The 23,096-nt window shown below is 48.9% G+C and overlaps 2 protein-coding genes across 2 annotated transcripts in view; both read right to left on the bottom strand.

Annotated features, from left to right (window-relative positions):
• Rnf144a (ring finger protein 144A) overlaps positions 1-2,356 on the bottom strand; it is a 105,333-nt gene extending 102,977 nt beyond the window's left edge. Inside the window, exon 1 of the mRNA XM_042680847.1 lies at positions 2,285-2,356. The gene's annotated coding sequence lies outside the window, so the exon portion shown is untranslated. The remainder of the gene's footprint in view (positions 1-2,284) is intronic.
• A 7,924-nt stretch (positions 2,357-10,280) lies between these two features.
• Rsad2 (radical S-adenosyl methionine domain containing 2) lies at positions 10,281-22,937 on the bottom strand. Its single transcript, XM_042680807.1, has 6 exons — positions 22,528-22,937; positions 20,732-20,893; positions 17,825-18,054; positions 16,102-16,251; positions 13,944-13,976; positions 10,281-12,986 (listed from the first exon to the last, which is right to left on the bottom strand). Exons 1-6 carry the CDS (start codon positions 22,895-22,897, stop codon positions 12,822-12,824), a joined length of 1,110 nt encoding a protein of 369 aa, XP_042536741.1. The 5' UTR covers positions 22,898-22,937; the 3' UTR covers positions 10,281-12,821.
• Between the last annotated feature and the right edge of the window lie 159 nt (positions 22,938-23,096).

Genomic DNA, 23,096 nt, shown 5'->3' with positions numbered 1-23,096 from the left:
GTCCCAGACTCATTTCTCAACAAATAACCTTGGAGAACAGCTGCCCTTCTGAGAGTTAAAATATTATCTGTTCCCCCTTAAAACACAAAAAAGGTTGTATGTGGTGGGTTGTCTGGAAAACGCTGCTGAAGCAGGGCATTCTTCCATTCTTCATGATGAAAATGAGATGTCAAGCTGACATCTCAGAGCCATCGTGAGAGAACCAGGGCTGTCCAGGGAGGTGGAGACATGGGTTCCTGGACTTACGGTCAGGCATCAAGGGTGTGTGTGTGGGGGGGGAGGTGTGAACAGTGGCTTCCTTACCTTCTCCATCTAATTAAGAAAAGGTATCTATCGTCAGCAATGCAGAAACAAAGGAGAGAGGAGGCTGGGCCTCTTTCACTTCACAGGACTTTGCCAGACTTGAAGGAAGCAAAGTCAGGCACCTGACTTTAGTTCTTTGATCTTGAAAGCTAGAAAGGACCCCTGAGCAGTGATGTCCAATGTCCTAGGAAGATGCTAGCTAGCCTTCCCCGCAGACTTCGGACAGCCTCTGATGGTCCTGACTCCAAGAAGATGGAGTCCTTGCTTGGGCAAATGCCCTGGCATATGTCTCCACAGCGAGGGTGCAGGGTGCAGATGAATATTCCATCTCATTCCCAAGAGGGAAGAGAAATTTGAACAAAAGAAGGCAGCAAGACCAAATAGGAGAGTGTCCCAGTGGAAAAATCAGCATTCTCTGGGTCAGACGGTGTGGTTGCTTGGTAGATTCCAGTTCTGCCAGAATCTTGTGGTCCCAGGCTGAGCAAGAATTCTCCCGCAGCACCAGCAGCCTCAGGTAAAGTGTGTGAAGTCCTTTCAAAGTCCCCGACCCCACACGAGGGCCCGGGAACCTTCTGGAAATTGGCATTACCATCCAGCATCCTGAAGGTGCTGAATGCATTTATAAAATTCACAAACCTGGCAGGACTCCAGGTTTCCAGAACACCAGCGGGTTGCACAGCCTGAGGGAGCCCGACTCTCTGGTACTTCGGTTCCCCCTCCTTAGTGTCCCTTGGCCGGGCCCGGGGAGGCTCACATTGGAATCTGGGCATCATCAGAAAAAACACCAACTCCCAAACTCCAGTCTCAGCATGGAGATGCCCCTCCAGATCCTCAGTCACCTACGTCTGCTGCAAGTGACATCCTGGGGGGGATAGGAGGAGGACCCTAACTCTAAATCCCCTCCCCTTCCCCTCACCATCGCTCAGGGCTCTTCAGGGGCTACCACCCCACCAGGTCAACCCCACCAGGCCAAGCCCAGAGTTTTGGTCTGAAGCTCGTTTGTAACCCCCAGATGATTCCTCCCCCCCCCCAACCTCTTTCTCTTTCCTGAAGTAGACACAACTTTGGTCTCCTTCAAAGACACTGGGCCAACACCACCCCGGGGGGGTCCAGGCACAACCTTGCCACACCTCCCCAATCCCCGGGGCTGGGGTCTGCACCCAGGGCCCCTCTCGCTCAGCCCCTCGCGTCTCGGCGCTCCGGCCTCCTTCCCTTCTGCCTGGCATCCTCCTGATAGGCGGCTATATACCGGCTGGCTACACTGGCCAGGCCGGTCCCTCGGGCCTGCCCTGCAGCTCTGGGCCCCCGCCTCCCCCGGAACGCCGCGTGCACGCAAGCGGGGCCTCCGGACCCCCCGGACTGTGTCCACGCCCGTTGCCCGGCCCATGGCCCCGCGCGGCGCTGCTCGCAGGGCACCGATCCGGGCACGGTCTGGGCACACAACACCGGAGACGCCGCAAACTTTCGGAGCACCGTCCCGAGACCCGCCCGGGAGGACGGTTAGAGGGCGCAGATCCCGCTCCCCATAGCCCGGAGGCCCGACCCGCGGGGTGCCCGGGCCCGGGCGGCGGAGACCCCGCGGTGCCGCCCCGGCGGGCCGGAGGGCGGGGCGCCCGCCCCGGAGCGCAGGCGGGCGGCGAGGGGCGCTGTCCCCCCTCGCCTCGGGCGGCCCCCGAGCGTTCCCGCCCTGCCCACCACTCAGGCCGGGCCCCGGGCCTGCGGGCGCCCCCGGGAGGGGCGATGCGGGCGGGGAGGGCCGGGCGCAGCGCCGCAGCCCCGCGTCCCGAGGAGCCGCGTGGCGGGCGGGCTCGGCGGGTCCCGGGCGGGCGCTCACGGCGGAGCGGGCGCGGGGGGGGGGGGCGGAGCCCGCGCGGTCCCCGGCGCCTCGCGGGGTCCCCCGAGGCCGAGCCCGCCGAGCCCCCGGCCGCCCCGCGCGCGCGGCTCCGGCGATGCCGACACAAAGAGGGCGCGCGTCACCTACCTGGCCGCGCGGTCCCGGCGCGCAGCTCCGACGACTCCGCCTGGCGCCGCCCGCGGTGCCGCCGTGCCCGCCCGCCCGCCCGGCAGCGCCCTTTATTCCTCCCCTGCCCACCCTCCGCCGAGCGGGGACGCGGGCGCGCCCCGAGCCGAGCGCGGGCTCGCGGGGGGCCGGCCGCCTCCCCTGCTCGCCGGCGCCCCCTGCCGCCCCCGGCGCGCACCGCGAGGCCCGCGCGGCCCCAGGGCGCGCCTGGCGGCGGAGCGGGGCAGGGAGACCGGGGAGCGGGGCTTGCAGGCCTAAGAAGGGTCAATGGCATGGGAGACCCCAAGCCTCCTCCCCCGCACCCCGGCTGCGGACGGACGAAGGCGTGTGATGGAGGCCTCCTGACCAACCAGAGCCTGGGGCCAGGAAAGAGGTGTCCCCCAAACCAGGTGCCAGGAAAGGGCGGAGAGCCGGGCTGGGCTCCCGAGAGGTGACATCGGAGCGCCTGGCTCGGGGTCAGCCTGGTCCGCCTGTCCGCGGGTCCGTGCCCGCACCGCCACGCCTTCCTCTTCTGTAAGGTGCTTATGGCTTGTCTGAGTAGAATTCCCACCTTCTGGCCACGACCTCTGGTGAACCTCAAGGTTCATGTCTGCATCAGACGTGCTCAGAGGAAGGGACACCTCGGTGTTCAGGTTCTCCATCCTCCAGAGTTATGGGGAGGGGGGATCCACGCTGGTCTCCTCCTCCCCCCTCCACGTCTCCCCTCCCCCCACAGACACAGAGCCCCTGGGGTGGAGCTTCTACAAATCCACCCAACCGTAATTCTTCCATTTTCTCAGGCGGACCACGCAGGTGACATGTAGTAAAGGGTTTCACACGGTAAATAACATCACTGATACACTAAGTTCTCCACGGTCCCCCTACTCTGTGGGTGAGCTCATTTCTCCAGTGAATTAAACCACAACCATTTTAGCCACCTTGGGGTTCTTTCCAATTGCTCTTTGTCTTCTACATGGGTATGTTTACTACAAAAAGAAAGAAAGAGAAAGAGGCTGATCGCTATTGAAGTTATTCTGCTAAATGTATCTTCTCTTCAAATACGCATGAGCACTTGCCTTCTGGGGCTTTGGTTTTAAATTCTTTTAGAGACATGGTCAGTTATTCCCAACATGAAGAACCTGAAGAGTGGAGTTTTCTTACTCTGGTCTCTCAGTAAAAGATGGAGACAGGTCTGTCCGAGGGCCTCGTTGAGGTACATGCATGCACACCGCCTTGGCCTGCTGGGCACCAGTTAGAGTTATGACTAAGCCAACCAGGAAGGCCTGGGAAATGGGACTGAAATCACTCCACACGTATTCCCAGATGAAGAGGACTGCACTGACACAGCTTCATTATGAAACCAGGAAGTAGAAATAAAGTTGGAGAGACTGTGGAGGTGTATCTGGGGTGAGGAGCAAAACCAACCCTCATCTGACTGGAGAGACACAGAGAGAGGACCCCTACATTAGGTTATAAAGCACAATTCCCAGCAGGTCATGAAGTGCACCTCGGGTATAACTTTCTTTCTGAGGCCTTCCAAATCTACCATCCTTCCCCCCCCCCCCCCCAGTAGACCAAGATCCCAATAAAACAGGGTGGAGGGATAGAGGCTGGACCCTGTCTGCCACTCTGGGTGCTTTGGCATTTTCTGTCTGATCTGAAGAGTCTACAGAATAGTGATGGGCCCATTCCTGCATGGGATTCCCCCATAGGCCCGAGCTTAGGAAGTGCTCCACTGCAAGAAAACGTGGCCCCTCTGGGACCAGGTGCTCTCCAGCAATAAGCAGCAAGCTGTCCACTCTCTCAGAGTCGTTCTGCCCATCAGGTTGGTCTTTACTTCTGCCCCCTGCACAGGCCGTGACTGACCCATCCGCCCCAGGTGGTCATGCTGGCCCTTTTACAAGACATCCATTGCTCATGTTGGTGCCAATGGCAGCCTGGCTCACCACCCCTCACTGAACATGTGTTTTTGAGACTACTTACAACGGCAGTACATAGTAGGGAGAAAGCCAGCCAGAGAAGTGGTATTGATGCAAATGGTTCAGAGGCCGGAGAACTGGAAATCCATTCTGAAGATTTTCTTACAGACAAAAAAAAAAAAAGAAGTTAAAGATTCACCTTTGTGGCTTAAAGGAACAAAATAGACAATGGAGTTTGTGTGAATGTATGTTCACACATTCTGTAAGCCCAGAAAATTTGCGTTCTGTTTTCTTTAAATTTTTTTAACTTAAATACAATTTCCTACTTCTAGAGAGTGGTAGGAAATATAAAAATACCCGTCTTCATCCTGACCCTCTCCTTAGGGACACACCAGACTCCGGGGGATTTGTGGTCCTGGGGCTGAGGGGTGTGACCTCTCATCCCTCATCTGCAGCTACTTACACACTCACCCCCAGAAGCCAGGCTGCCCTCTGCAGGAAGCACACACTGCGTTCCACGAATGTGTGGCTCTGTGTCGCTTCCCCCACTCCCAGGGCTAAGCCAACCACTGGAGAAGAGTTCCACTCTTGGGTGCTTTTTGAGAAACTTTCCCCCACTCTGCTCATCTCCCAACACTCGAACACACCCCTCCTCTCTCACCATCTCACCAGTGGGTGTAGCATCCACATGAGCCGGGGCAGAGAAGTTGTGGTCCAACAGTGTCAAACACAACTTCAAGAAATAAAGTGGAAATGAAGAAGGCACTTCACCATTGCAGTCATATAAGGACACCGGCAGTGAATTGTGTGTGTCCTCTCTGTTTCCCCCCAAAAAGTTGTGTGGAAGATGTTAACCTCCAGTAACTCAGAATGTGGCCCGTTGGGATAAAGGCCCATTGCACATGGTACCGGTTCAGATGGAGTAACACTGGAGTAGGGTGGGCCTTGAAGCATCATGACTACTCTCCTTACAGAGTAGGGAAATGTAGTCACATACACATATATATGTGTGCACACACCCAAGGAAGAAGTCACATGAACGTGACATCAGGGGTGACGTGATGCTTCCTACATACCAAGAAACACCAAAGATGGTCAATGAATGGCTGGATGCCGAGGAGAGACTTGGAACAGATCCTCAGTGTCTCACAAGGACCAGCCCGCACCTGGATTGCAGACTTTGATTCCCTTGTGTTTGTTATGGTTGTCAACTTGACTGGGCCATCGGCTGCCCACATAGCTAGCCAAGCCTCGTTTCTAAGATGAATCACCCAACCCACCAAGGGCTCAAAGAGAACAGAAAGGTGGACCAGAAACGAATTTGCTCTCTGGTGGGGAGCATTAGACTTCTTTTGCCCTCCCATGTCAGAACTCCTGGCTCTTAGGCTTCAGTTTCTAGAACTTACACCAGTTTGCATCCAGACTGCCCACCACACCTCCAGATTAACACTTGTGATCTCAAGCTGAATTCCATCACCATTCTAAGGTCTCCAGGTCACAGGTGGCAGATCATGGGACTTGCTTATAATCACATGAGTCGATTGCAACATGTGTATTAATATACATCTATGCTCTCTGTTTCTCCTGGTGTCTGCATGACACACCTCCACATCTGTGAGACAGTACATTTCTGCCATTACCTTAGCAAACTAAGACTGGCACCTGGAATGGATTCATGAGTGATTACAATTGAGAGCCTACATGTGGCAATGAAAATCAAAGAGCCATCCAAAAGTGGGAAAATACAAGGTTCATATGTTAATGAGACGGTAATGCTGTTTTTCTTGTTATTCTTCCAAAAAATAGAAACATTGTCTTGTTTTGCTATTAAACAAACTTTGCTCTTTTCTACTCTCTATCATTCAAATACAAACATCATGGATTCTTAATAGGCATTTTGAATCAAAAAGAACCAGAGGGAAAGTTTTATAATTTCATACAAAATTACTCCAGATTGTGAAAAGTGACACTCATGTGATAACTCATCAGTAACTACCAGAGGCAGATGGTCTGGGCTTTATTATGGGATTAAATCTCAATAGGGGACCAGAAACTGAGAATATCACAAGTAACAGACCCAGCCCATGGAGACTCACAGCTTAGGAACACAGACTGCTGAAGAGTCAGGCAACTCTCCAGGGGTTTGTGGGGTGCACAGGGAGCTGCACCTTGTCCCACTGCTCAGCAGTATGGGCCACATCTCCTGGCCTGGAGAAGATTAAAAGCCTAACTTGGAAGTACAATTTCTCTTGAAATACATACATCAGCCTTATAGCCTTGTTGCATCAAAATGTGTGATCTCAAACCATTGTAAGCCACAGACATCCATGCTTACCTTAGACCAGTTGTGTAAGTAACTCAAGTCCTTCCACGCATCTCGGTCTTAGGTGCCATTAGCTTCTTTTTGCCACCATGAGAGAATAGTTGACACAGACCACTTCAGTAAGCATTTATCTTGGCTCAGTTTCTGAGATTGCCCATGGCCACATAACTCCTTCACTTTGGGCCTGTGCTGGGGAAGGGGAGGAGGTGGGGAGGGCTGGGAACAACAGAGCTGCTCACCCATGGCAGCCAGGGAGCAGAGAGGAATGAAGGTCCAGGGACAAGGCCTGCTCTTTGAGGCACACCTACACCAATAAACTTCCTCCAATTAGACTCTGCCCCCTACTTCCCACTAACTCCCAACAATACCATTGACCCATGAGCCTATTCACGATTGGTCCCCTGATAAAATCAGAGCCTTCGTGATAGAATCAGTTCCCAAATTCCAGCAGTTATCACCCAAGCCCCATCACCCAGAGTGGAAGAGTTTAGATCCAGCCCTCACAGACCCTCATTCGCTGCTGAGGACATATCTTGCTGGTGAGAACCTGAGTATCTCACCCTTAATCACACAGAGGGAAATCAAAATAATCTTCTCCTCAATCCCATAACTGCAAAGATTGAGCCAGCCTTCTCGCTCCTTGGCCTGTCTCTGACTTAGCTGTTTTGTGTGCCTGGCTCTTATCCTAAGTTTCTGGATTTCTCAAAAGTAGAAATGCTGACTCCTCTACTTTGATATTTCCTGTGATGTCCAGCTCAGTTCTGGTTATACCAAGCCATTCTTGAAGTAAACTTTGGGTTCAAAAAGGTCCTGCTAGATGTCACCTAGTTAGGGAAGGCAAAGAACTAGGAAATAGCTCATTTCCCTACTATTCTCTCTACTCCCCTCACCCAGCCTGAACCTGGAGAAAAGTAGTATGTGTCTAATCTGTTCCCACCACAACTTGACAAAAATAAGATTTTTGTTTGATATTTCTCCAAACTTCTTGAGTTTGTAGGAGATCAGGTTCAGTTGTGAGGAAGACTTGAGGCTGTGTCACAGGCAAGGGAAGGTTGTATTTAACTGGAACTTTCTAAGAGTCATCAAGTCCTCCTCCTCACAGGACCATCTAAATCTGACCTTGCTCAGATCGGACCTTACCATGGTCAATGTTATGTGTGACTGAACTCTGCTGCATCAGCTTCATATGTTGGAGCCTGGCCTGAATGTGGAGAGGTATTTGGTATTTGGTAGGTAATTGCAGTCTAATGACATCATAAGAGTGGAGCCCTAGTCTGAGAGGACTGTGAGGGCATAAGAAGAGGAAGTGTGTGTGTGTGTGTGTGTGTGTGTGTATGAGAGAGAGGGAGACAGAGACAGAGAGAAAGAGAGACAGACAGAGAAAGGCTAGCACCTGGAAGGCAGGAAGAGAACACTAAACTCAATCAACACCTTGTCTACTCGAGAAACACACTCCTGTTGTTGAAGCCAACCATGTTGTGGTGTTTTGCCGGGGCAGCTAAGATGACTGATGCAAGTTAGTTCCCCTGGAGTAGACCTGAACGCCTGCCATCCGCTCCACCTGCTGCAGCAGGTCCCGTTGTCATACTTCAAGCAACCATGAGGTCATTGGCTCCATAAACAGCACCGCCTTTACATGTGCACAGGCTTTTCTGACACCTCGAGACCAAGTTCTTGGTGAGGAGGATTTTCCTTGAAAACACATTCTATCCTAGGCACTAAGAGAGAACTGGGAGAAGTCAGTCAGTCCATTTGGAATGTGAGGAGGGTGTCAGGGACACGGGGAGGGGGGGCTGAGTGGAAAGCAGCTTTGGGGAAGCTTCCCAACCCCTGGAGGAATGAGGATGCAGTCCGCGGGTGCTTGGCACAGTTGTTTGTGGACCTGTGAGGACAAAGTAAGCGCATCATGGGAGAAGCACATTGTATGGAAGCAAGAAGATAAAAGGTGGGAGTCCCAGTAACTCCCCCTGGCCACGCCCCCAGCAACCCCACTTCCTTTCTGTAGACCCCGCCTCCTGAGGGTTCCATCCCCTCTCAATGTTCCCATGGGATGGGTCCAAGCCTTGGACCAGATGCAATTCACAGCTGTATATAAACATGTCCCACAGATATGTGAATCCACACGGCGTGAGATACACTCGCAGTCATAAAAAACAACGTAGAGAACATATAAACCCAATACAATGGTGGTTTTCTAGTCAGCTGTGGTGTTGTTTTGGGGGTTTTTTGAATGCTATTGAATGTCTTCACATCTATTAGTTGAACTGTTCAGGACTGGATGTTCTTATTAAAGTAAAAAAATGCTAATTAGCCCTGAAAACCTTCAGAAGGTTTTATGGAGGAAGAAAATGCTTGGGTATAGGCTCCATTTCAGTAAACCCCATGCATAACTGGAACAACATGAGCTAAATGAATAGTTACCTCTGGGTGATGCAGTGACAACGAGTTTTATTTTCCTCCTTTTGCCTCATCTACCTTTTAAACGTTCTTCAAGTGCGTATGTCTAAGTATTTCTGATGTATCTAGCTCATCAGGTTGGCATCTGAGTTGGGTTGATTATACCCGTGAGGTTTCTCTGTGAGATTTGCTGAGGACACATGTCTGTGGGGGCTTGAGCCGTGTCCCTGAAATGAGGTCACTGGAGCCTGGCCACCAGGATAGCAGACTCTGGCAGCCTCCATCTTGTCTTTGCATTCCTGAAGCTCTGTCCTCTTGGGGAGGACTAGGAGGCTTCTAGATAGGCTTCAGGGGGACACACTTTTCCCCCAAGGTGGACCTGTTGCCATCTGGAGTTCCCGTGCAGGAGGGAGCAGGCAGGAGACTATGATACATCTGAGGAGGGCCAAGTCCAAGACAGGAGGGCCTGTGGACGGAGGGGGGGAGGGGGACACGGGAGCTGGGGCGGGAGGGAAGGCAGGCTGAGAACACGCAGACAGTTCATACGCTGCTGGCTCACACGACCCAGCCATCCGCATTCACAGAGACGTCAGCAGTGGACTGGACAGCTAAAATTCAGGGTACAGTGCTACCCACCCTTGGAAGGTCGTGTAACATGCCACCTGCTGTCCCTCTGGCACTAGGTCTGTCCGCATGTCCTGCCTCCTCCCCCTCTCGGAGGCCTTGCTGGTTTTACACCACCATTTATGCCACCTGTACACCACCTCACTGAGGCCCACAGACCTTGGTGGGAACTTGCTGTCCCCGGCCCCTGGCTTGCACTGCGCTGTCACTCTGGAGGGAGAGGCAGGTTGTGAGGATCCACTGGCTGCAGCTGAGCTGACTATGATGTCTTGCACTTCTGCAGTGTGAGTCTGCTCATGGCGATGCCAGAGGCAGCTCCCTGTAGCCGTGCAGGGACTGGGTACTGGGGCTGGGAAGGGGGTTTAGTTTGATCCACGCTGTTATTTCTTCCCAGGTCACAAAAGAACAGCAGCACCCCACCCTTGTGGCGGCTGGAAGGGCTTTGGAGCCTTTGACATCCGCGCAGGGGTTGGTCCTTTAAGATGATCAGATTTGGGGGTACAGGGTCTCCAAGTTGCTGGCTTCAATTTTCAAGGAGTATTTTCCTCAGTGGTTATCTCCACATAGTATTTCTGCAGGGTGGGCTCATGAATAATTGATGACCTTGATGATTTCTAATGCCTAGTTGCCTTTAGTGGTCAGTTTGTAACAGTACATAATTATTCCAAATATATGCCAAAGATAGATTCATAACATCAAACCACCGAGAGAGAAGGAAGGTGCAAAAATATTTTAATATATGCAATGTTACAATATATTAGATCTATGCCTGAGTGTCCTAAATGAAAATGTGCATTCCCTAAAAACAACTTCATATACTTACTCAAAGCCTGAGTGCTTGGTCTCTGTCTAGGCACATTTTTCTCCATGAGAGGGTAGGGTGCAGGATGAGCTATTTTTGAAAGGAATCTGATTGCGATCATATTAGGTTCCATGCAATGATTAGACGCCAAACTCCAATGATAAAACAAAACATAAGCCCGTTCTCCAGAGATTTCAGCCAAATGACTCTTTTCACATTCAAACTTGAAAGAACACAGCAACAGCCATGTCATTGAACAGTAAGTACAGAGATGATGAGTACTTGGTATGCAGTAAATAATTCCTTTTGTCCTGTCTATTTAGGCTTCATGTGTTAAATCTTATTTTAACTTAAGCAAGATTTAGGCACACAATTTCTGTACACACTTCAGAAACTGCAGTCAATTTCCCTTTCCCTTTCCTAATACAAAGGGTTTCACAAAACCCACAGTCATATGTAAGAATGAGAAAGCAGAACAAAACACTCATCCACATTTGAAGTTTGCTCTGAAGCTAAAAGTTCCTATTTCTCTAATTCAGGAAAAAGATAGGTGGCTATTTGAAAGCCTTACAAATCCCAAGCTGCTGTGTGAAGAGTGAGGGGTTAGAAGATAAAACAGCTAGAAAATGTCCTGAGAATGGGTTACTTCCTGAGTGGCATTTTGTTTTGTTTTATATATGTTTTCTTCAGGAGAAAGAGAGATGTAGTTTCCTCAGCTAGAATGAAGGGCACTCCAGCTTGGCTTCAGGTTGAGAAACCCGCACTGACTGTACCCCTGGCGTCTGACTGGGAATCAAAGCTCACTCCCTTCTACTAAAAGTTTCAAGTTTAAGCTGATTACACACAGTCTGCATAGTCTACATAATATCAAAACCCTCAGAGAAAAATCGTTTATTTTTTATTTTTAAGCACAGAAAACACAGCTCTCCTGTCTTGAAGGGAACCATAATCATAGGCCAATTATAACAATGATTGAACTTGGAAAGCGTTTTATAAGAGAAAGAAATCACAAAAGCAAATCTTTTCAATTCACCAAGTCCCACACAAAGTACTGGGATCAATCCCCAGGGCGGGTGGAGTTTCTCACAGGTGCTTAATGATATCAGACACCAAGCGCCCTCTAGTGACCCCCACTGGAATTGCGGCTAAATTAAATGACTGGGCTGGGGGCAAAACAAACATTTCCATTGCTTTTGTTTCTCTAAAACAATGATAGGAAATCGTTATTTTCCAGGCAGTTAGATGGTTTCTAGTTACACGTAACTAAACTACATGCAACAGACCAACAAGAGGAAGAGTTTGATTAAGTAACATTCTCTTACTCTTTCTTTGGGAGAACTAGAAAAGGGACTGGGTCCTTTCATATTACACTGTATCTTATTTCCACTGATTAGGATTACTTGAGAAATAGAATAGGGTTCTGTGACTCCATTTGCACAAATCCCAGGCACATGTTCTCCTTTAATCCTGGATATTGTGGCTTTAGCTTCCAGTGCTTAGCTAGCCACTGTTACTGCACAACACAAGAAGACAGTCAGCTATTCTAAAGAACTCCTGGTTTTACTTGACAGACATGTGTGGCCTCAGTAACGGGCTGGCATAGTCTTCCATCACCACCCTTATCTTATCATCAGGAGATGTAGAGTGGATCTTGGTTTTGCCAGGAATCTTGGAAGAGACCCAGCATGGACTCCCGCCACAGTCACCGTGTGCACACTCAGGAAGTACTTTTCCCTCTTCTCTGTGCTAAGTCCTCCTGGCAGCAATGATATTCACATTTAGTGGTTCTCGAGCTTCTCTGTTTACCCTTTCTTCACTTCTGAATAAAAGATTTCAGTGGAATAAAGGCAGAAAAGAAGTGCTGCAACAAACAGAAATTATTGGTAAATATACTTGGTAATGCGTCCAGATGGGAAAGCTGGCATCTCAGTATATATTTGGTCTCAAAAGGAACTGACTCTGAGAAATTTTTTTAAATACTGTAAAAATAATAGCTTCAAGATGAAAACAAAGGAATTGCAGTAAAATTACTCAAAGGGAAAAATCAAACACAGACACTGGTCTCATAGAGATGGCTGGGGCTCATTTCCCACAATGCATCTGTGAAGTGGGTTATAGGTCCTGGAAGTAGGTGGATAATGTATGCTTTCTTTTGATTATCATTCTTCCATTCTGCTCCTTTAAAACAAAACAGAAAACCCAAATAAAATCAAACCAGAAGTGCTTTTTACAAAGCCAACCAGCTGTGGTTATGCATTGTCCACAGACTGCAGGCATTATCCACAAGACTGCAGGAGTCTGCAGGTGACTCTGGGTCCACAGGTAATCAGATGTGTTGTTCAGGAGGAAATCAGACTTCTGGCCAGAAGAAAGACCAGTGGTTTGTCACGGCAGCGGTGGTGGCTGCATCTGGCATTTCTCCCCCAGCGCGTGGAATCCTGTCGCATCTCAGCGTCACCAGTCCAACTTCAAGTCTGCCTTGCTCCATACGTACTTCCCTCCTCGCTTCAGAAACATCTTTTCATCAAAGCCACTGAATTTGATTGCTTCTTCCACGCCAACATCCAGAATGGACTTGGAAGGGTCCTTGCGTCCATTTCTGCAGTTCAGAAAGCGCATCTAGAAAATTTAAGAAAGAAGTGGCTGTGTTTTCATAGGGCTTATCCTATAAAACTTGATGAGGGTAGAGGAATCAATCTGAAATTTTGCTCCCATTACGTTCATCAGAAGGAGGTGGGGAGCAGCCCGTTTGGGGGTAGCCTTGGTCCAAATCTCCAGACAATCATTACAACCTGCATTTCTGAACTCCCCGTTGGGCCCATAAACTGAACGTTTACCAGGATCAAATTTTCCCCTTATGCTCTATCAACTTTATGCTAGAATAATCCTCGCTGATAAACTTGAAAAGAACAAAATAATCTGTATTTTTATCTATTTCTCACAAGGAAAAAATCCTCCGAATCCTGCGTAGACATGGAGCCCATAGCTCTTGTTGGAAATTACTTCTAAAACACAAAAACAAAAGGCCCCCTCACCTTTGAATGGAATTATTTGACCCCTGCTAGACAAGGGTGGTCCATCCAGAACAATAACAGAGACAGAGGAAGGTGGGAGGCGGAAGGAGAAGGGTGGGCTCCCTTTTCCTTTCCTAGGCATGCGGGGGTGGGAATCCTGACAATGGTTCTCCTTCCAGCTGTCACCGTAATCAGTGAATTATAGCTGACCATTTCTGGGTTAGTCAGGGTAAGGCAAAGAGAGAGCTGGCTTCGCTGCCCGTTCAGACCAGAGCCCCTGGGCTAAGGCTGGTTCCACGTGACAGCCGCAGATGCACGGCTTCGAGGGGTGAGTACAAATCCACAGACCCGGGTCACGTTCAAGCCGGGGAGATCTCTGAGTGCAGAGCATGGCACAGGACTAAGCTAGAGCTCAGGGTAACAGGAATCGCCAAGTACATCCAGGTCTCGCCTCCAAGAAGAACAAACCCATACAAAACAGCTGTGTTCATGTTAGCCCACTGATATAGCTGCTTAATTGGTTCTTTAGCAGTCCTTTCTTACTCACGAGAGAAATACTCACATATTCATCCAAAATGAGGTAGGAGTCTTTCATCTGCAAAGAGGAATCAAGTAAAAAGTTAGCTTTCATTTCACAGATGTATTTTTCAGTGTGTGTGCTCAACTGTGTGTCACTCGGTGTCTGTCTGTGTTACGATTCTGGGTTCAACTTTCTGTAACGGGTTCCAGGTGAGGGTTTATGGACTCTCCTTCCATTTATTTGCAGGTGACTTGGATCACAGAATAAGACAAGTCACAATGGCAAGAAAACTTGGCAGAGCTTTTATTGAGGAAGCAGGCAAGCAGAAAGGCAGAGGCACACTAAAAGGGAGACACACTGGGGTCTTTGACATTGTGTGTGTGTGTGTGTGTGTGTGTGTGTGTGTGTAATAAAGGCACATGGGGCACACTTAATCACCCTTGGCACTGCACTTTCTTCGCTTGGGCTCAGGATCTCTAAGACTGACCTGCTCGTTAGACTAAGATCATCAAGTTTCGGCATCCATTCAAAGAACAAAATATGCATTCTGCCTTACATTTTAAAGACAGCTGTTTCTCCTTGAGGTAAGTGCTTTGTGCCAGGAGGAATCATGCTCCTAAGTATTTGCTTTTCCAGGATACCTATCTTTTTTTTTTCTCTCTTAATGATGCTCAGTTTCCAAAGCACACTGATTTGGGCTTGCTGGCAAGGTCAGATAAAGGTGCTCTTTCTCTTTTTTCTCCTTGTACTAATTCCACAGCTTAAGAAGGAGCACAAGGGTTAAAGAAAGGAAGACACAGAGTTCGTTTCTGAATTGCTGGCCTCACGTTCCCTGATTTATCCTGCCTCAATTTCCTTAAATCTCATTTGAGTGTTGTGGTTCTAAGAGGGGAGGACCAATTCCAGTCTCTTCCGATTCTGACTAGCTGAGATACTCTGCTTCAGGCTACAAGCATCAGGTAGTCACCCCAAGGACTTCTCTGAGCCTGGCTGCCCTCTCCCCTCCAGCGGTCTTGCACTCAGCACTCTGTCAGGTACCCCCATACAATGACGTTCCCGATTTACAAGGCACAGTGCAAGACTCTCTTTAACTCTGTCCCCATAGGGGCTGAAGAGTAGCTTTACCCGAAGATGCCAATATTACTTTAAGAGGACCTGAGACCAGTGTGTCATGCAAGCTAGCAGGCAAGGTCAGATAAAGGTGCTACCTTGTCTGCATGCTCTTATGAGTAGGGATTGGCCAGCTTTTTTCTGGAAATGGTTAAGTAGTTTAAAAAAAGTGTTTTGTGATTTATAGACCACAGCTAACCAGCTCCACACTGTACCCCCCAAAGCGACCACAAAAGAACGAGTAAGAGAATAACGTTGGCTGAGCTCCACCATAACTCGAGTAAACACAGCCTGACAATGGAATCCAGGCTATTTTCATCAATCATGAATATTATCCTTGGCTTGATCTAACCCCACCCTCCACCTCCAATGTTCTGAATCAGGAAGCAAGCTGGGGCTTCTCCCTCAGTCAGCTGACTGACTTTTGTACAGGTCAGGTCGGGGCTGCTGTGAGTCAACAACCACCTCTTACCACGGAGTCCCCATATGCCTATCCTCCAGGGCCCGAGAGCTCACACGGAGGTGTGAAGTGAGCTGGCCAGCAGATTGGCAGAGTTATGGTTTGCTCCAATTCAAGCCAGGCCAGCGAACACCAGGACCTGACTACACTTTCGTGATGTACACGCTCTTCCCAATCTGTGGGTGGAATCTGTGCTTGCTGGATGTATCCCACAGTACCTATGGGAGACAACTGGCAAAGCATTTCCTCTGGTCGATCAAACCTCTGAAGTTATTCATAGAAGTAACTCTATGATAATGCTGATATAAATAGAACAGCATTCATCAGTTCCGCCTAGCGTCTGGGCACTGAGTCACCTATCTGGCACATTCTGTGTCTGTGAATCACCGTGTCAAGACTGTATGTGTGATTCCATGGAATCACGCCATCTACCTGTTCATGGAGAGGGAAAGTAAAGCTTATGCAACACTGCATGCGGCTGGTAGGCAGCCATCATGTATCTCATCCCCTCTCCTCCCTCCCGATTCTGGGTCCTCTAAACTAACAACACAATGCTCTTGGGGGAGGGATCTCTCCCCACTGAAATCTATCTAACTGTGCGATGGCAAACAAAACCTTTTTGCATACAACCTTCTGGTTAGATTCAGGCACCAAACAGGACACGTCTTTGTGGCGCTCTAAGAATTCTTCAAACTCTTCATCACTGATGACAAATCTTTCTGCTTCTCTCAGAGCATCTTCTCCAGAATTTTCACCCTCAATTAAGAGGCACTGGAAGACCTGAAAGATTAGGAAGAGCTGCTGGGACAAGAGTGTTCTACCATTGTAGGGAAGAGCAAACACATTTGAGAGGTTACCCCCAGCTGGGATCAATGCTGGCACACCAGCTCATGGCTGCCGGTGGTAGCCAGGTCCTGGGCCTCTCAGAGGGGAAGCAGCTCAGGAAAGCAGGCTTCGAGCCCCATGAGTGATGAGTCTGAGCATGGTACCTGACCCAAAGCCTCCATTCCATGATGATCTTGGGGAACAAGGTTCCTACACTGGCAAGAGCCAACGCCCTCCCACCAAGGGCCAGAATCCTGAAATGGTGAATTTAGAATGATTCAGAAAGTGAGGGAAATGACTGGGACGCAAGAGCAAGCCAAAGAAGGGAGCAAATATTGAAAGTGAGAAGAAAGCCATGAAAGAAAATAGCTCTCCATCCATCTGTTGAGAGGCCCCAAAGAGAAGGCCAAGGGAGTCTTCTCAGAGGGCAGCTTTGCAGTATGGGGTGCCTCTTGTATCTCCTCCCCTGGGCTTTGCACTGATCCCTTGAGGCCTGAGTATGTGCTGCCCTGGCTCTTTTCATTGATTGAGCAGACACCCAGGGCATTATGGGAGGAAGAAACATTTGAGCCAGTGTTCAAGGCATTATGGGAACAAGAAAGTACAATGACGTACCCATGTCAGGGTTCACATGTCACTTTTTACCCCTATCTACCTACCAGTTCCCTTTTCTCTCAACACTGTACATACTTTCATATCTGTGTGAAGCAAATAAGTGTGTCATGGTTGGCACCTGATTAATCATGACACTGAAAAGTCACCTTGACAGCACGAGAAAGTGAAAATAAAGTAATATTTTAGAGCGCTGTAAAAAAAAAAGAAAGAAAAGATATGAATCTATATATTTTAAAAAGGCCACGCAGAAGAATACATGGAAAGGACACTCAGAGGAAATCAGCATCAGCCAAAGAGCAGAGATGGGGGACAAAAGGGAAGAGGCAAGGAGAGGTAGCTCTGAATTAAACTCTCAGGGCTTAGAAGTTGTCCTCTGGCTTGTGGAGTCCAACTCCTCATTTTTGTGAGTCCCTCCTCTTCCTGTCATACATCTTTCTTCAGCTTTCATCAACAAAGAAAAGTACAATTGAAAGTTTAACAGGGCAGGAAGGATGACCAAGAACAAGGACTTACTTGCCCCAAAAGGTCTCAGAGTCAGGATTGTTTTCAGTTTCATTGATGAGCATCTCAATGTTTTCTGGATTGTTGAGTCTCTCCTTTTATTAAGTTTTTGGTCTGAGCCTGGGCGCAGTATCTGATGCTTTCACTCACTAGCTGATGCTCTACCTACCGGCCGAGGCATGTCTCCAATCCCTGTTGACACTCTTAATGCTTGCTGGAGTGGTCTCTCAATGTTTTCTAGATTGGTGAGTTTCTTAATGTTTTTCTGTATTAGTGAAACTCTTGGTGTTTTCTGCACTGGTGAATGTCTCAGAGTTTTCCATATGGGGACAGTCTCTGAGTGCTTTCTGGATTGTTGAATCTCTTAGAGTTTTCTGGATAAAAGCAGACATAGGCAATACTGTACACTTACCTTCCAGCGGACAGGGTTCAGGGCTCTTATCTGTTTGTTCATGTCCTCTTCCACGTTGAATCGATTAATGACAGAATTGATCTTGAAAGCTACTCGGTAGTCTCTGCACCACATCCTCAACTTTTGAAGATTTTCCACATGGTTCTTCTTTCCTTGACCACGGCCAATGAGGACATTCACTTGCTCATCGAAGCTGTCACAGGAGATGGCGAGAATGTCCAAATATTCACCTGCAGGAAAACAGTCATCAAAACACAGAGCTCATTAGTTCACTTAAGTTCCATTATGATAAAAAATAACTTGTTTGCCTCTGTGCTGTAATTTTTTTTTGGGGGGGTGGTCTGGTCATAGGGCCTGAACTCTGGGCCTGGGCACTGTCCCTCAGCTCTTCAGCTCAAGGCTAGTGCTCTACCACTTGAGCCACAGCACCACTTCTAGCTTTTTTTCTTTTTGTTTATGTGGTGCTGAGGAATTGAACCCAGGACCTCATGCATGCAAGGCAAGTGCTCTACCACTGAGCCACCTTCCCAGCCCCTCTGTGCTGTAATTTTTAAGTAACAGCTTTCCTCATATCTGAGAAAGTTGCTGAGATATGAGTTGTAGTTCTGTAAAATAATTTAAAATAAAACCCGATGAAATTATTTTAAGAAGGGGGAATGAAAAGGGTAAGAGAGAGTAATAGAAGACGATATATTGATGGGGGAGATTGCATGCATGCTCAGCTATGTCGTAATAACCCTCTCGTGCAGTTAATGCATACAAATAAACATCCCTTAAAAATGTGAAATCGTGTAATTATGGAGCTAACGTGACCATTCTAAAACTACATGTATGTGAATGAGGACTTTATATACTTAAATTAGGGTTTTTTAAACTTATATGGAAATTGTGTAATATATAAAACAAGTATATTATTGAAGTTTCTTGACTTCTCTGTAAGCAATTATAGATTTGCTTCTCCTTTCCCATCATACAGACCGCACTACTTTGTGCAAGACAGATGTAGTATATCCCCAAGCTCATGAGCTTCTTCACAGGTCTTGTGCAAGCTTTATCTGTCTAAATGTTTACAGAGACGCTGTGCCATGCCAGGCACAAGTGTACCAGAAGCTGAGAAAACCGAGATAAACGAAAGCCAGTTAAAAACAGGCCTCTCCTTGCAAGGCAACACATTAAGGGCTCTGATAGTCGGGTATTACCCCCGCAGAGAAATACTGAGGAGGGTTATTTCGGTTCTGTGACCTCACTTCTGTCTTTCCTGTGACCCCAGGGACCACTCTCGGGTCAGCTTTTCAACTCCATACTCCACATGCATGCGTGCGGGACAGTGCTGTCTGGGGCTGCTGTTCTTTACAAGCTGGCCAAGTGTGGCTGGCTTCTTGGATACGAGACTTCCCAAAGTTGACTCCTTTTTCTTAAAATTACTTTCAAATGACAGAAGCTGAGGATAAGCCACTATACGCTAATCTACATGGACTGATTCTAGTCTGATTTTAGGGTTCACTTTGTGTTACCTCTGTATAACAGGTATAACAAGCACCAAGCACAAACCAGAGCCAGAGTAAAACAATTATCTATTACTGAGAACAACTTGAAATGTCCTAAACATTGCTCTCAAGTAGATTTGTAATGGAATATCATATCGGGATGAAGCAAGTCACTGAACATGTAGTCGCTCACTAGCCTTCCATACTCCCCAACCAAAGTTCAAACCAGACACAAAGATTTAATATAGATTGCAGACTTCAGTGGTCTGAGCACCAGACCCAGATCCATATAAACTCCTTCCCCTGCCCCCATAATGAAAGGTTATAATTGGTTGTGAACTTGGTCACTGCCACAAACAGGGCCTCCTGTATTCCTGCTCGGTTCCCACCACCATGGCACTTTCTGCGTGTTTATCTGCCATACACACATTTGAGCAGTGTGAAGCAATCTTCTGATCCCCTTGCTGCATACCCAGGAGACAGGCCTGCCAAGCCCTTCCTGGAGGGGAGGGTGCTGCTGGGGTTCACACCCCAGACCCTCATTCACTGATCTCTACCCCCTCGGCTTTCCAGAGTGCTTTTCTGTCTCACTGAGTCTGGTTCCCAAAGCTCTCTTTGACCTCCCACGCCCATTCCATCACGTATCTCCCTGTGGTCTTGTCTCGGAGCTGGGAATCCTCTCTTCCTGCTTAACCTTTATCTGACAGACTGCTCCAAGCACACACATGTCCCCATGCTGGAAGGGACATCACACTTCTGGTCAACATCCTCAACACATCGGAAGGGAAGGACCAGCTCTGCCTTCCAAGAACTCAAAGCTCCAATGATTCACAAGGCACGGAAAGGAGAAGAGTTCTGCAAGAGGAGGCCTCAAACGTTTTCTGAAATGACAATCGTAAGACTGAGCACACTTTTCAGAAGCTTCCTAATGCCAAGCATGGCCCTAGAGATATCACATGCCAAGTTAACTATGGGACCTCAGGATTCTGCGGGTCTTAATCCTGGCTGCACGGAGGGGCTCCTGGGCACTCCACACCAGTCAATCTAAACACAGTGAGCTTCTGATATAGCTGGTCATGGGTCTCTTGTAGTCCTTACAGTATTATTTATTCTATGATGCAGCCAGGAAATGTGCTAATTAATGCCATAGATTTCAACCCTTGCTGAGTCAGGCAGCCCAAGGAACTCATCTTCTCCACAGTCTGCACTATCTGTTGGGCATACATGTTTATTTAGAGTCCTGCAGAATTAAAACAGCCCTACACACCACACACGACTTGGGAGAAGATTAGGGCAAGCAAGATTTGTTTTTCTTTCCTTCCGATTCCACCGAAGGCCTGGCTGAAGGCCCAGGATGGAAGGAAATGCAGGACCCAATGGTATTAATAGCAGCGCCTGAAGTGTCAGGCAATGGACTGACCGTAGTCCTTGAACCACCTCTCCCGGATCAGGCTGCCGTTGCTCACGATGCTCACACTGGGCAGGCCCAGCTCCCTCTTGCAGAACTTCACGAGCTGGCCCAGGTAATCTCCCCTGTCGTGTATAAAGGGTTCTCCTCCAGAAAAGTTGATCTTCTCCATGCCTGGGAGAGGCCACACACATCTCATAAATCAATATTTTCATTAGTTTTGTTTTGATATTTTCGCTCAGTTTGGATGGGACACACAGGGCTGTACTGAGCCCCTGTCCCATCCTTTGTTTTGTTTTGACCCAAAGTCTCACTATGTAGCTGTGGCTACCTCTCAATCCTCCTGCTTTGACCTCTGAGTGCTGGGATTACAGGTGTATGACACCATGCTTGGCTGTCATCCATTTTTACTCTAATGGCAAGAGTATATTTTTTCAATTAAGGAAAAACAAATACAAACCCCACCAAAACTGGAACAAAGATGTCTACTATCTTCCCTTTCCTGGTTCTTGTTCCTATCATCAGTCTAGCTCTACTGGAATAACCACATCTTTAATTCCTGGTTAGAACCAGGAAAAGAAAAAAAATTCCTGAAGAGCTTGTTTTTGTTCCTTTTTATTTTTTTAAACTATGTTAAAATGGAGGCACTTGAATGCTGAGAGGTAGTTGACCAGATGAACAGATTTGGCTTAGGAGGCGAAGGCATCATGGGCAATCCAGATTTCCCAAGCAGGCCAACACCCCTCATGTGCCGGTGAACACTTCAGAAGATGAGCAGAAGCCCACCAAGGCTGCACAGCTCCTAAACTCAATTCTGTCGGACGCGTGAGCGTTAGGTCAGATGGAAGTTAGATTGAAGGGCTACATTTCCATAGGATAATGCGCTTTCGGTTAGGAAAGAGGGGACAGTGGAATGAATGTACTAAAGTCCCCAGTAAGGAGACAGTAAGGATGACCAGGCGCACATTCTTACTTGGGTGCCCAGCTGTGGGTAGGGAACTAAACACAGAGCTGGGCAAAGGAAGTCAGAGCTGATAAAACACAGACTGCATGATTTCATTCATAGAACGCCCAGAAACAGGAAGCACAAATAGGTGTATGAAAAGGCACAGGGTAACAGCTGTGCACCTGGGCTCCCCATGTATGAAATCATCAAACGATGCGTGGAAGGCAGGGTTTGGGCATGACTGCTCTCCTCCACCAATAAGTTCAGCCTGGAGAGAAAAGGCTGCTGGCTGCGGAGATGATCTAAGAAAGACAAGCAGCAAGATGGAAGGAAGGACAGGATGAAGTGAAGATGCTGCATTTGAAGTAGTTTTTCCTGAACTATCCTCAAGTGACCGGCATGATAGCGTCTAGCCAAGCCAGTCTGGAGAGCAAGGTCCCTGCCATCTCTGTTAATATCATGATTTCTTTTTTAGAAGTTTCCTAGGAACAACACACACACACACACACATACACACGCACACACACACACGCAGCTCAAACGACTCAAAGCTCAATTGTTGCTACTGCTCTTCGGTCGAAGCATTTTTCTTGTCAACTTTCCTCTTTTCTGTGGGCTTCCGAGTGTGTCTGACTGTCCCAGGCTGTTTCTCTGAGGATCACAGGCTGGGATTGTGCCCAGGTGTCCACTCACTACCTGCCAGGCTTTAGGAGTAGCTGCACCTCATCGCTGCTTACCTTGCTCACCTCTGCACGGCTTCCCGCTGGGCAGTGCTGCCTGGGTGGCCAGGGGCTGGCCTCTTTCTGTCAGCCCTCCTCTGCGGGGTGCAGTGCCCCAATTTCTCCCGGCACCCAGGACTCACCTGCTTCCTTCAGCAGCCACAGCCCTCGCTTGGCCTCCTCCAGGGGCAGCACAAAGGATGTCTTAGCAGTGTGGAAACAGAATCCGCACTTATAGTTGCATTGGCGAGTGAAGTGGTAGTTGACGCTGGTGGGGATCAAAGACAGAGCCCCTTCTTCCCCCTCCTCCCTCTCCTCCTCCTCCTCTTCTGTGTGAGGCTCCCCCCAGGGGTTGTGCCCCACTCCCTGCTGTCTCTCCTCAGCACCCAGCCCCAGGAAGGCTGTCTGCAGCCAGCAGAGCAGAGCAGTCAGGCTGTCCCAGAGGGAGCCCAGTGGCTGCCTGCACAGGCTCAGGAGCCTCTCCGCCAGACTGGTGGGCAGGAGCATCCCCATGATGCCTGGCGTCCATCCTGCCCAGGACGACCCCCGGCCTCTTATATAAGGGTGGAAGGGAGCCCGCCTCCCAGCACGCCCTCACGGACTCGGGGTCGGGACCCGGTGAGGGAGGAGGGACACACCCCTGCCAGTCACTCTCAGCTGAGTGAGTTTCTATTTTCTCATGAGTGAAAATGAAAGTAGACACAGAGCCAGG

This window comes from Dipodomys spectabilis, unplaced genomic scaffold (genome assembly GCF_019054845.1).
Source record: "Dipodomys spectabilis isolate Male_0828 unplaced genomic scaffold, ASM1905484v1 ptg000066l, whole genome shotgun sequence".
NCBI lineage: Eukaryota > Metazoa > Chordata > Mammalia > Rodentia > Heteromyidae > Dipodomys > Dipodomys spectabilis.
The sequence above is the reverse complement of the archived record's forward strand: the minus strand, read 5'-3'. Positions and strand labels throughout refer to the sequence as shown.